This window comes from Opisthocomus hoazin, chromosome 3 (genome assembly GCF_030867145.1).
Source record: "Opisthocomus hoazin isolate bOpiHoa1 chromosome 3, bOpiHoa1.hap1, whole genome shotgun sequence".
NCBI classification, from domain to species: Eukaryota; Metazoa; Chordata; class Aves; order Opisthocomiformes; family Opisthocomidae; genus Opisthocomus; species Opisthocomus hoazin.
In genome coordinates this window covers 34,836,374-34,850,967 of record NC_134416.1, presented here as the reverse complement: position 1 = coordinate 34,850,967, position 14,594 = coordinate 34,836,374, and the positions used below count along the sequence as shown (strand labels likewise).

Sequence of the window (14,594 nt, the reverse complement as noted above, 5' to 3'; positions counted from 1 at the left end):
GGTTTCCGCCTCAATTTCCCCCATCTTCTCCCACAAGGCCTATGGTGCTTTATGTGTTCGCAGCACAGGACAGAGTCTAGATGCAATCAAGTCACTACCATCACGCGGCCTTGCACAGCTCCAGCTCACGTCTCACGGACAAGGGTGTTGAGGGAGATCTCATTATGTACAATCACCGTGTTAGCATTAAGCCATTGCTTACAGATTTCTAGGAAAATAAATATCTGCAAGTACCGTAACACCATTATTCAGCTTCCCCACTGTGATCCTGAACGCTGCTGAAAGGAACACCACGTGCAGCCGTGCAAGCATAAAAGCCTGCAGGAAACCGGGTGAGCACTAAAGCTGTACTGCTCCAACGTGCATGCGGAATGAGCAGCGGCTGAAATCGCTAATGGGGACATTGTTTGCAGTGGGCTTATCAAGCCACTATCAAGCTTTAACAAGACGATTTTTAGATAAGCTATGTCTAGCAAAAAAGCGAAATTTCAGAAGCAGAGAAATGCTAATAGAAACGTTAACAGCGTGTTACTGCTTTATAACTCCAGTGTTACGTAGGAAAATGAAAGGATAAGAAAAATATAACTCAAGAAGAAAAGGGTGACCGTGCTTCAGATGTAAGACACAGCTATGCATATGTATCAGTGCTCTTTCTTTCTCCCTACGTTTTCAGTACACAGCTAATCTTTTCATCTGCACAGTATATTTATAGCCTTCCCCAGAAAATTTCAGAAAAAGTTACAAAAAAAGGCAAAACATTACAAAAATTACAAAACCACAGATGCATGTTTATAGTTTTCTCTCTCTAAATTTCACATTAAAATACACGGGGTTTAGTTGCTTACTGAAATATACACTATGCTAACATCTTCTAATCTATACTTCACCTGATGTGAAGAATAAGGCTACACAAAAGATTTTTTCACTCAGGTTAGGAAAATACTCTGGCAAACAGTCCTTCAAGAGAATCTTTACTGTACCCATGCTTTCAAGGCCACAGCAGACTGTGTCAAGGTTCTGTTGTATGAGAACAGAATGAAAATAAAATATCAAATAGTGCTTACCAAGGGTGTACTATCCGTCTTGTTATGTATGCAGGGAGAATCAGGTGAAAAAAATAGCATGTGAGTTTATAATTAAAAACGGTATCATGACATATATGCATAGGAAGGGTAATTAAGGTTGCACAGGCACCATTCTTTGACTTTTGTGGACTTTATCATACAGTCTGAATAATCTGTTTTACCATAGGTTTTGGTGAGGGGTTGGAAGAAATAGGGATGAAAACAAGCTAATCATTAACTAATTGCTAATTAATTTTCTAAAATTGCATAGACACAAAGAGAAACTGCTCCGGGAGGCCTAAAGAAGCAGCAGGAGTGACCAAGGGAAAAAAAAACAAAAATCAGCTGCTCTAGATAAGGTCCATTACATTTCCTAATGACAAAGGCCAAGTATAAACAAGTCTCCCAAAAATCAGTCAGAAAAAGCTGAATTTCTCAAGTTATTTAAGAAAGCTAAACAAGGCCGCATGGTCTGCCAGCCTACGCAGCCGAGACACAAAGCACTGGCAGACAGTAAGAGATTCACGACCCGCTCCCATCCCTGCCATTTGTGTGATTTCAGTGCCATTGCAGCTCATTTACCCGGCAACAACAGCCTCCAAAGCGCTGCGTAAGCACTGATCTTTCCAGCATCACCTCCCCTTCTCCCTTGTCTCCAAGGGGGCAAAAAGTAAGCTCCTTCCTAAGAAATCGAGAAAAGAACAAATGGGGAAAAGAGAACAAAGGCTTTTCAATGATCTGGCCACGGCAACAGAAGAAGTGTCCAAGCGAAGTGGGATGAAAGCCCCAGTTCTACCCCACCGCAGCCAAGGAGTGCTTTGCGCAGCCTGGGCTGATCTCAGTGACGGGAAGGCCCAGCCTGGAAAGGAAACCAGTCCTAGGGCGTGCTGGAGCTTAACTCATGCTCCTCTAAAGTTTCCGGGAAACACAACATCAAAAGGTGGCAGCGGATCAGAAACGGTACACGGAGCGCCTAACAGCTGCTCCCGTACCTGCCGGGGTCTTGACACGACGGTGATTGACATGGCATTTCTCGCACCCCTTCCTCGGCACCCCCCGCCCCAGGGGCCTGGTACCCCCTTCCCGGGGGAGAGCAGACCCCGGCCTGGGGCACTCCGGGGCCCGGGCGGAGGAGCCGCTCCCGCACCGCCGGCAAAGGGAGCGGGGCAATGGCTGCGGTCACCGCGGCGGGGGGCTGCAGCTGCGGGAACCCACCGCCCGGGAACCCGCCCGCTCTGCCTTCGCCGCCGGTGTAGCTCGGGGGGGGCGAACGGCAGAATCGCTTAACGAGAGGACAGGCGTCAGGGCGCGATCGCTGCCTCCGGGGCGGGGGACGGGGAGCCCAGCCAAGACGCAGCGCGGTGTCCCCCGCGCCCCCCGGGGCAGCTGAGCCCCGGCCGAGCCAACCGGACGCAGCCGCTCCCCCGGGAAGGCGGCGGGGAGCGGCGGGGCCGGGCGGAGCCGGTGCCGCGGCCCCTCACCCGCTCCGCGCTGCGGCTGCCGCGCTGGCGCAGGGCCAGCGGGGGGAACGGGGGAAGCAGGGGGGGAGGGCAGCCGCCCTGCGGCTCCCCGCCCTGCCGGACACCCCCTTCCCGCTCCCGCCCTGCCCGCCCCGGCCGGGACGCGGGGGGCGGGCGGGCGCGGCCCCGGGAGCGCCGCCGCCTCAGCACCACGGAGAGCGCCCGGGCGGCCTCGGCCCGCCCCGCGCCGGGCGGGGCCGTGCGGCGCCTCCCGACCGCCGCCCCGCCGGCCGTAGCGGGGTGCTGGGGGAACGGCCGGCCGTGCCGGGGTGCTGGGGGACGGAGCTCGGTCTCCCGCTCACCCTGCCTCCCCCCGCAAGCAGCCACACAGCAGTGGTTCACCCCAAAAGGCCGCCTTCGTGCGCCGGGTGCGGGAAGGGACTGCCAGGCAGGCAGATTATCCCCCCCCCCCCTCCCGCACCCTGGCAGCCCCGCCGCATCCATCCCCGGCCGGACAGCAAGGCCCAGCTGCCTCAGCAGGGAGCCATCACAGCGCCCGGTGTGTCGCGCGCTGGTGGGTCCCACGCCTCCGTGTGCAGTCTGGGGGTGTCTCCTGCCCCCCACTCACTCCAAGCCCTCACTGTCCTCATTTAAAGGAAAAAAAAAACTAAACAAAACAACAGTTCCTGCAATTCAGAAATCACACACAGTGACTCAAACGAGAAAGCTGGCCTCAGGCTCGTGCTCTAGGCCCCACTGTACCCCAAGATGCTGTCCACCGACCTTGGGGAAGCTCAAAAAGCATAATCCTGCGTTGCCTGTTCGTGCGGCAGAGCGTCGCAGCCAGTGCTGGCACACGGCGCGGGCTGTGCAGCTGCGAACCAGCTGCCGAAGGAAGGGGCACTATGCCAGTGCCCTGCCTGCTCCGGGAGGACATGGCTCCTCCCTGGAGACCTCTGCGCGCTCGCCTAACTTCTCCCATCCACCCATGCACACCATGAAACCACTCCACCAGGGGTTTGGAGCAGCTTCCAAATTCCAGGCTGGAAATTTGCTCTGTGCCTGCCTGTCTGGGAGTCTGTTATCACTGCAAGCTTCAGACAATGAGGCTGGTTTTCCCCTGGGAGAGGGAAACGAGCTCCAGATGGACAGCGTAAGGATAAGACGGCAGTGTAAGGATGGAGCGTTGTCCCCCTTGTACCACCATCTTGGACACCGTCTCCTCCAGGCCAGCCACTGCTTCCAGCCCTGGGAGGCGTACAAATAGGTGCCATCGCTGCCACCTTTCTAGCAAGAACTGCAGATGGCTATGCACATTTGTTCTGTGGCTGTCAGCCCTGTCACTGGCTCTCCTCTTGCTGGGGATAGAGAATCCTCATAATTAATACAGAGGATCCTTAGGATGTGTCCACCTCCTTCCATGTAACCATCACACCAGGTCCCACTCTGCCCACTTTATCCAGGGGATCAAAGCTCGCAGCTTCCCGGCGACTCTTGATATAGTGCACCAGGAAAGTGGTTGTTGGCAGTTCTTCTCACTCTTACCCTGACTTTGGTTTTCCAGAGCTCTTTGAGAGCGTGAGCGGGTCCAGCTGCCACTCCCCAAGTTATAGCAGAGTTTGAGTTGTCCAGGGTTAGGTTTGGGAATTCTAAAATAAACAGTGAAATGCAGAAACATTCAGCATAAACCAGCTGTCTGCGGAATCCATGTACACTTGTAGGAAAGGGAATGCAGGGGCAACAATCACCTGCGCAGCTGCTTTGCTGAAATGGTTTAGACATCCCTTGCATCGGTCCCTGTTTTTTTGTCAAATCTTTTGAATAAAACGTGTTAAAATGAATTTGTGCATGTTTTACAGGTAGCAACAGCAGAGCCTTCAACGCCAATCAGCTTTTTTCGTGTAAGACATAACACGTTTGACATGGAACGTACTATTAGAGCCAGACCGAGGGGGGAGAGGCGTTCGAGGGCCGATTTCCATTTCAAACTGCATTCTGGCACTTTGTACTCCAGCACCATTGGCGGATCAATATTTAATGCCCGGAGGTTCTGGCTCTGCGGGAGTCATGTCAGGGGACCTCTAGAGCCAATCTGCTTGGGTGGAGGAGCGATAATTATTCATGGGCTCCTGCCTCTCGCTCCTTCTCTCGCACAGCCCCGCTCTGCTGACTCAGTGCCTTACTCAGTCTGCTCTCCCTCTCTCCGCCGCTGGAGCCGGACCCCTTCGCCTTCGCCGCCTCTGAGAGCCCGCACACCCCGCCATGGCTAAAACAGCAATGGGTAAGAAACCGCACCGCTTTCGCTTCAGCCGGGGCTGCTGCCGGCGCTGGGCGCGCTGCTCGGCGCCCCCGAAGTTTGGAAAAATCAAGACAACGCTGAACGTATTTTTAATTTCTTTCGTCAGGGAAAATAAAAAAAAAAAAAAAAAAGGGGGGGGGGGTGGCATCCCGGGGCTCTTTTAACGTCCGAACCGGAGATAATCAGATTAAACGTTTACCGACGGGTGAGGTCGGCACCCGAGCGCAGCCTAATTTTGAAACGGCTTTCGTTATTTTAAATATATAAATTATGGAATTTGAATATATAAATTACGGAATTTGAAAAAAACAAAACAAAAATCAAAAAAGAGGCGAGGCGCCGGGCAGTGCCCCCCGCTGTCACTGCGCCTCCCACCGCCCCCCGCAGCCCCCTCGGCCGGGGCCGGCGCTCCCCGCTGCCTCTGGGATGGGGGGGGGAGGCACGGTCGGGGGAACCCAGCGCGGCGGGGGGCTGCGGGCGGCGGCCCGGGGCGGGGGGAGCGAGCTGGGCCGGCAGCGGGGGGCGCGGTGCCGGGCGGGGAGGGGGGGGGGGGTGCTGCAGCGGTGCGGGTACCCGCGGCGGCGCGCACTGCGGGCCGGCCGCGCCCAGCCCAGCCCAGCGCGGTGCGGGGGCTGCGGGGGGGCGAGGGGAAGGAGCCGCCGCTCGCCCGCTGCCCCGGCGCTGCCCGCACCTGCAGTCTGCCGGGGGGGGGGGGGGTGCTGCTGAAGTAGGTCACTGCAGCACGGGGAGCTGGCGTCCGCTAGCAGTCCCCACCCCGGTTTTCTCTCCCGGGGGGGCAGCTGCCAGGGCTGCTGTTGTCTTGCGCTTGTCAGCTGCAAGCAGAGCATCCCCCCCCCCCCCCCCCGCCTTCCACCCCGCCCGCCCGGGAGCCGCACCCTGCGCCCCGCCGCCGCGGCACCGCCCCCGCTGGGCCCCGGGGAGCGGCGGGGACGGCCGGGGCGCGGCCGGGGGGCTCCGGTCCCCGCCCCGGTGAGCCCCCCGGTCCCTGGTGTGCCCCGGCGTCAGCGGCGGGGGCGAAGGGCGGCGGCCCCGGCCCCCGCCCCGGCCCCTTTGTTCGCGGGAGGCTGGGGCGGGGGGGGCGAGAGGAGGAGAACGACGGTGGGGTCCGGCTGCTGAAAGCATCCAAAACCTCTTACTCCTTGTTTTTTCTTATTTTTTATTTATTTTTTGGGGTGTGGGGGGGAATAAGGCAGGACCTACGTTTGACGCATTCAAATTCAAGTTTTCACAGTCATTCACCATCAAAGTCATGCACACACCGACCCCCCAAAAACAAGGATGGAGAGCCCCAACAGAATTCTAATCCTTCCCCGGGAAGCAAATCCCATTCCGATTCCCGTTCTGTGCGGTCCCGTTGCCGCTCTTACCACGCTGCACAAAGTTATACCGAATCCCCCTGGCACTGGCCGTACCCGATGCATTATACATTTATTTATTTATTTGAATGCTGATGTTCCACTCCGGACGAATAATGGGAATGGATGGGAAGCGTTCAAACCTGGCTGTGGCACCCCTGGGAGCAAGGCATGAGCCAGCCGTAGACGCAGGGAGACGAGGGCTGTGGGAGTCTGGCCAGCCCTGCAGTGCTGAGCACGCCGTCCCCTCCCCACTGCAGCAATCTGGTAATCAGTATTGATAATTTGTAGTCGGTCGGAGACTTATCGCTGCAGAAGGCCCTGTTAGGAATTCTGTCGCTAGGGAAGAAAGGGCTCTTCAGCCTTTGATTAATGAGCTCGCAGCACACAAATACAAAGGTTTTCTGCAGCAGGAGAGGTGCCTGGAATCATTGGGTTTGCCCAGAGACAGACAGACTGTGCCACGCCAGTTTGCCCATTCATACCTGGTTAACAAGCTGCATACACAAGCAATAAAAAAGCCACTTAACTAACTAGTTCAGGTTTCTAAAAATGCTGATTACAACAATATTCAATGAAAATGTGAAAGATGCGTTATTAAAAGCATCTTCCCTCTTTAAACTCACAAAGGTAAAGGATTCTCTTCACCATTTCTTTGAACCTTATTCGTCCTTGTTATAGCTGTTTGTAGAGGAAATTTGGATCTAGACAGCGTACTAGAAGAAGCCACTTTATTTCAAGAGTTTCTTCAAGGCAACAAATTTTATTTTCATGTGGAAAAATAGATGCATTCTCAGTCATACACATTTCCAGTTAGTGATAAACAAGCTGCATTTCTTTTGTGCTCAAGCTTTACCCAGTAGACCACGAAGAGAACTACAGAGTGCTGGATTTTTTCCCCTGTTGAGCACAGTGTTTTGCAGAGTGGCAATAAAGGCTAGATCCTGCTGCCACTGGAGCCAACAGAACATTTCTAATCAGCTTAAGCCACTCCCTATTATGTTTCTGGCCCTGGTCCAGCAAGGCACTTAAGCGGGTGTCTGAGCATGTGAGTAGCCCCACTGGCTTTGGACAGAACTCTTCACATAACTCAGGTTAGGCAGATGCTAAATACCTTGATAAGCCTGTGTTCATATTCTGCCGTGGAAAGCAACATGAAGCCTCATTTTCTCTTAGGCTCTGTTAAATAAAAGGTTTTCAAGGAAAGCTCCTTTGACTTACATAGGAATTTCAACAGCCTCAAGAACTTCTGGAGCTCACTACACCCTGCCTGCCCAATGAAGTTCTTTCTGTTTAGGTCACATAGTGTATGAATGGTGCACAGCAGGCACGCACATACACACGCCTATTTGTTCACTTATTTATTTATAGTGAAGTGTGTCTTATTTTAAAATTTCGTAGAATGTGACTGTACAGAAATTCTGGGGGCTTTTAAATTGCATCCTCCCCTTGACGCCATCTTCCGAAGGAGATCCGGGTTGCGTGGATGGGTTTCTTCATGCCTTGCGCTCCCTACCACATTGGGTGTGCCTTACATAAATCAGCTTTTGCAGGTGGGGCCGCTACAGACCCAACAGGCCATCTGCCTGGTTGGATAAACTTCCTTAGGGTATGTATGGGACAGCGTGAGGGTGAAGCAGTTGGTGATGCCACTGAAACTGAAGAGGTTTCTGAAACCGCTATTTCATTGTTTCCTTGAGGAGTTTAATTTAAAGAATATTTATTATGAAAACATCTTCAGAAAATTGTCATACAGAAAGTCTCAGTCCTGGTTATGGTTCCTGTTTATTTTATGGGAATTTGTCTAACAGAAATACATGACGTGTATGAAAAATGTGTTAAAGAAGTATTTTAATTCAGACTCCTGAGGCAGTCAGGAACCCTGTGAGGTGATAAATGGGTGGGATTATGAGGATACGGGAACTCAGGCAGCCCCACGCTGCCTCCTTTCCATATCTCAGTAAGACTGATTAAACTGTTGTAAAAGTGCTTCAGAGTTGTTCTTCTGCTTTGTTATTTGCATTTTAGTTACAAGCTCAGAGCTTGATGCTTAGCTTGATGGATGCAGTGTCACTGCTAAGTTTGTCTGTTAACCGAGCACTCCATTATTGTTTTGTCTTTGTCTGGTATGTAAACATACATACAAAGTCATAAAGATCTGTGTGGTTGTTAAGTTTAGCTGGTTCAGTTATTTTAATAAGTGGGCTTTTTTACTGCAAAGGGGTAAGCATTCTGCCTCTGCTCTGCCAACACACTTAAACAATTGCTTGGTCTTCAGCAGTTGCACACGAGTAGTCATCTGGACATCAATGGCAGCGCCAAGCTTCAAGTTAAACAACATATGGCTAAGCGCCAGGCTGAATGTGGACTGAACGTGCCCCTTTCTGTATTACGCAGCTTTCAGCAGCAGGTTTTAACCTTCCCCTTTCGTAAATAAATATGATTCTTCCCCTTTTATAAATAAATAAACACAAGTCAGCACTGAATTATTTTCAACTGTCAGAAAATTACATGTATATGTAGACAAATAGGAAATTACTTTGAGAATGAATGTAGACAAGATTCAGAAAAGAGTTTATTATCTCGTAATGTTAGCACAAGTGTGATTTAACTGAGATACAGTTATTCCAAATTTTGGCAAGATCTAGCAGAAAAAAACATTTTAGTTTATTTCTCTGATAATTTTGATTACCAAGCTAATATAAAGTTGTTGGCGAGTACAATTCATTGGAGAACTGAAGGTTAACACCTATTCACATTCTTTTTCTGTTTTTAAAGAGTAGATTACTCATCCTGTGTTTGAGAATTCAGGTAGCAATAATTTTAAAAACAGTCCATATGGCTATGAATTTGTATTGCTTCGTAGCAGTTCTTTACTTACCCTGTTAAGTGTACAAGCAGGAGGATGGAGCGTCATCTATTCCATCATCTTATGGAAGAGATCCCATAACATGCTGAGGAAATAAAAATAAAATTCAGCAGCTTGCACACTTCCAAAATGTTCTCTCACCTCCACCTCCATCACCTCTTTGTCCCAATACAAGCTCTATTTAGACTAAAGGCTTCCCTGTTTAATGGTGGATTCCTGTAATTCATTCACATTGATCCTGTCAATTTGAATTTCCTATAATTAATTAATTAAGCCTGGATTTTTTTTTTTCAATTTCTTTGGTATTTGCACTACGATAGTACATTTCTCTAGATCACATTTTGCACACCTATTTTTTACTATAAATATATGTGTAATCTAACCTCAGGGTTAGATTTTTCTCAAATGACATTTACATTAATTTATTTAGAAAAAAATTCTCCATTTTTAAATTAATAGCATTGATTAAAAAAACTCATTATACAAGAGAGATCTTAGAATAGTTGGGGTAGGAAGGGACCTTTAAAGGTCATCTAGCCCAACCCCGCTGGAGTGAGCAGGGACATCTTCAATGAGATCAGGTTGCTCAGAGCCCCCTCCAACCTGGCCTTGAATGTTTCCAGGGATGGGACATGCACCACCTCTGTGGGCAACCCGTTCCAGTGTTTCACCACCCTCATTGTGAAAAATATCTTCCTTATAGCTAATCTAAATCTACCCTCTCTTAATTTAAAACTATTACCCCTTATCATATAGCTCATATCCAGCAATACATTTAGATAGCATTTTAGCCTTCAAAGACTTTACAAAATTGACTAGTTAATTCTTCTAAACACCTTCTGTGAGAAGTAGGTGTTATCATGTAGTCTGAAACACAGAGATCAGAGGGTTCCCATGACAAGTAGTCCTGGGCGATACTTGACCTGTGTGACATTTTCACGTAGGTCTAGTTTAACTACCTTATTAGTTTATAGTCAAAAGGAGTAAGAGATGTTCAGCACTTCTGAAAGACATTAAGACCTAGGTGTCTTAAACTAGGCATCCAAAAATGGTGTCACTCCAAATAATTGATGTAGTTGGAAAATTAGCTCACTAAAAGCTGTGATAAATATTATACAGCAAGAAAGCCACCACCTGAACGTAAGGGACTGAGGGTGCCTCCTAGCCCAACAACCAGTGGGCAACAGAGCCCGAAGTGGAAGTACTCCAACAAGCCTTCTCGCTGAGTGTGCTCCCCCAGACTGTATATAAATTGAGTACATTTGCCTTTCAACTTACATTATCAGCCTTCAAAACTCTTTATCCTGGCACTCTCAATGGTTGTGCCCAATACTGTAAGGAGGAAGAAATGTCAAGTCATGAACCAGCAGTGCTTACTTACTTCTGCAGCAATGCCTTCAAAAATCCAATGTTAATTCTCCATACAAGTCCCCTTTATGAACAAAAACTGTTGCTGTCATCAGGCGGCTTGTAGAGAACATGTCTTCTTCAGCAGTATCTATAAAATGGTTGATAGAGGAATGAACTTTGCAAACGAGTCTTGCCTCACTGGAGTCAATGGAGTTCAGCCACTGGCCTCAGCACCGTCAGCTGATCCTTAGCCCATTGGGACACAGAAATTGGTCGCTGATTTGGAGGAATGGCTGCTATTCACAGTTCTCCCTAGAGCACACATAATTCTCAGGCTATGAATTCTGTGGATACAGTCTGAGGTGGTGTTGTTTTTCATTAATTTTAAAAAATGTTGATCCCACTTGGATGTGTGAGTCCCCCTGTGAACATCAGCCAGCAGTTCTACCTGGGACACATTACCTCGATCCTGAAAGGTGCTCGGCACCCATGACTACAGTGCAGGCAGTATCTTGAGCTCTAGTTGCTCAGCACTTTCCAAAAACAGAGAAAATTGCTTTGGAGACCTCCGTCTGCAGAGACCTGCATTCTCAGTCAAAAAAAATGGACTAATGCAGAAATTCTGGCCCTTGGGAACAAAATATTCATGACATTGTGTATCTGAGCAATACCAGCATACAAAGCTGCTCTGTAATAATTTCATTTTCTCTTCCATTTATTATGTTTTTCTTTTTCCTGTCTGCTAATATGTATTTTAGAAATGAAGCAAATTTAAGCTCTTTCTGCCAGGATGTGCTGCTAAACTGATGCACAGTGTCTACATGGAACATTAGGCTTTGCTGAATACATTTAGTAACGTTATCTTTTGTAGGTGTAGCTGTCTAATCCAAGAAGTTCGTAAATAAATTATCATTTATGCACTCATTCTAATACACAGAACTCATCACTGTTGTTGCAGTTACTCTGTGAAGAAATTGTGATCCTTCATCACACTGTCACAGAACAGGATTGTTGGGGTTTGGTGAGGGCTTTTTTACCAGTTTTGCCCCAGGTGGGTGGGTTAGTTTAGGGAGGTGACTGAGGGTAGAGTTAGTGAAGCTCTGAGTCACCTGTGGTGGGATACAGGTGTGACTGTGCCTCCACAGCACGTGGGGAGCAGTCAGTGCTACTGGCCGTGATTGGACACCACATCGCTGAGGTCTGCCGGACTGGATGTGCTCATGACTCAGTGACCAGAGGGAAATACAGGGGAGAATGGTGAGGCTTCAGCCATCCCTTGGGTGATTCACCCGCAGCCACAGAGAAACCCTGATTTGGTCTTCACCATCGTGGTGAGAAGATATGGCAATGGGTGCAGTCCTCTCCCTCAGCCAGACACTGGTGTTCGGCCTCCGAGTGTGGCACTGGGATGTGGTGGCCCTTGTCCCTGCATGCCCCTCATCCCCAGAGAACACCAGAGCCATCAGGCTGTGGCCCCTTCCCACCCTCCCCAGGGAAGAGCATTGTGCTGGGGAGAGGACAAGAGAGCACACAGGAGGGTGGGTGACCTCCACCTAGTAACTGGGAAGCCCTGGCTTATAGGACCGTCACTGGGTTTTGCATGACACAGCAAAACAGAAACAGCTGAGGGAGCAGAAAATAAACCTTGAGTTTCTCTGGGTGGCAATTAGGACGCTTCAGTTTAAATCCCTCATTTCTGAAAGAGATTGAACCCAGCTCTGGCATTTCCCAGTCCAAGGTGCTCACTCCAGATGGTTGTACCAAAGAGCAGGAGTAAGATGGCCAGCAACGTTTCCCCTCAGCTGCGTTTTGAAATGAAGCAGTGTCTGCCCCTTAGGAAGGGCCCTGCCCTGTCTATGTACGTGCTCTCAGGGAACGGGCTACACAGATTTCTGCAGAGGATGAGGACTGGTTCGGAAGAACACCCAATTCCCAATGTTAGGGGATTAAACATTTCAAATCTGAGGTAGCCTTGCTTATACAAAAAGTAGCACCCTACAATGCACCACCGGTTTGAAGAGCACAAATTGTGGTATTTATGGATTTGCATGATCTCTCTGGAGCCGTGCAGCAATTGGCAGAATCCGCATTTTGGATTCAGAAGCCTGAACTTTTCTTAAATACCATTTTAGGCACCTAGCTCCTTTATTGGGTTTGTCCCTTAATCATTTTATGACCTGACGTTCTCTTCATTAAGATGATGATAATCTGATATACTTGCCTTACAGGTGTGATGTGAGGTTATGTTCCATACTGCATGGAAATGTGTAACAATGATCTGATGTTAGAGCAGTTGCAAAAACCCATACTGATCAGATTAGGAAACAGAGCAACTTACCTTCTAAAGCTGTATCGGCATTCTGTGCTATTCAGGTACTTTTTATAATCCTTAGGGAATTTCATAGGTAAAGAAAAAATAATGATGTGTGTGTTTTATACTACTGATAGACGTAGAAGTCTACAAACTGAGAATTTACCTTAAGCTAAGGTGTACTTTACCTGAAGCTAGCGAAAGCACTTTTTATTGTTTAAGTCTTTTACATTTAAATGTATTCACTAGTCACTAAGTGACTACATAGCTGTAACTTTTGATCTTGATACCATTTTTGATCTTTTCTAAAGTTATTGGAAACACAAATTGTCCCTTTGGCCTAAGATTTCTGATATACACATGTTCAAATTCATCCTCTGGATTCCACTAGGATGGTTTCTGCTGGGATTTCATTGGCAGGGCTCCCTGAAGTGTCTAATATTATTATGGTTATTATTTTTTCCATTTCAAAAGACTGTAGAGACCACATCCAAGTCAAAGAAGTACAAAAATTTTTACCTGCATTTATCTGTGAAGGTGTAGCAAAAATTAATTTTTTTGGTTTACTGGTATATTTGTGCTGCAAATCCTCCAGTTACCTGAATGGAGCCATAAGAAATGTTTGCATGTTCCTAGGAAATCTTTTATATTAAAATGAATGCATGAATCAAGCTCTACAGTTTTTCAAAGGCTTCTTTTGAAAGTGAAATTCATTTCTGTAACCCATGTTATTAGTCTTTACTAAATACTACATTTAATAATTTTGATATATTTGCTTCTTACGTCACTCAAGTGAAAATAGTGACTGATGTCACTCAGCAGTCATGTTTATAGTCTTGAATACACAGTCTTTGTCCCCAGGTGCTGGCATTTATTCAATTTATTATGTAAATGTAATACAAAAGACTGTTTCTAAGCTAATATCTTTTCTATATGTTTAGATATTTTTTGACACTGTCAAGACTGCAGTCAGGGAGCTTTCAATATTATATGTTGTAGACAGGAAAGAAGCCCATACTTATTGTGGTTTAAAAACCTAGATGTTTAATATTTGTCAACAAAGCACTTGTTCTTAAGGCAAATAGCTGTTTGCTGGGGAAATGATGTTCTTCTCTAAATATCGCTATTTTCTGAGTAAAATGTCAGTAAGGACTTCTCAAGAGAAGTAATAGTAAGATATTTATTTTAGTCTGCATTAAAGATTCACATTATTCCATTATGAAGTGCATTCGCATTTTCTGCATGAAACATTAAGAAGGAAACTATCTTACTGAGAGAATCATATTGCATTCAATTAAGCAGTGTAAAAAATTCCACCTTCTTGTGGTGGGAGGCCTGAAAAACAGGATGAAATGTGGTAGAGGTACTTTTAAGTACTCTGCAAAATTGTAATTATCAGTTTACATAGCTTGTCAGTGCTATTCTAGAGGGCTCAGCTCTGCTGGTATCCTGATCTCTTCTGCATGAAAGATGTGAACAGTACAGTAAAGGGTGAAAAATGGCAATAGTGAGGATAAATACTGAACTCTGGCAGAAAATTCAAGGCATTTAAAGAAGCAAACAGGAGTAACCTACACTACAAAGGTTACAAAATTACATTTAGTACATTTCTGTGCAGTTACACAGATACAATTTCCTAGATTAAAACAAAAATTAAGAAAAAGTATCCTGGAAACAGAATATTATATCAGATGGACCTCAGTCTGTCCCTGGACTGCTACTCTACTATTACAGTTTTTTAGTGTCATTTACATGTTACAGGAACGTCTGAGCTAACAGTCAAGAAGATTTCCATTTCAGATGACTCTGAACTTTCTTGTGAACAATCTGCCTTCCTAATCAGAGTTTCCCATCTGCTCCATCTC

At 47.6% G+C, this 14,594-nt stretch overlaps 1 protein-coding gene across 1 annotated transcript in view; it reads left to right on the top strand.

Annotated features, from left to right (window-relative positions):
- Positions 1-4,559: 4,559 nt before the first annotated feature.
- Positions 4,560-14,594, top strand: part of STMN2 (stathmin 2) — a 47,324-nt gene continuing 37,289 nt past the window's right edge. Inside the window, exon 1 of the mRNA XM_009942091.2 lies at positions 4,560-4,805. Coding sequence (XP_009940393.1) covers positions 4,787-4,805 — 19 coding nt within the window. The 5' untranslated portion in view covers positions 4,560-4,786. The remainder of the gene's footprint in view (positions 4,806-14,594) is intronic.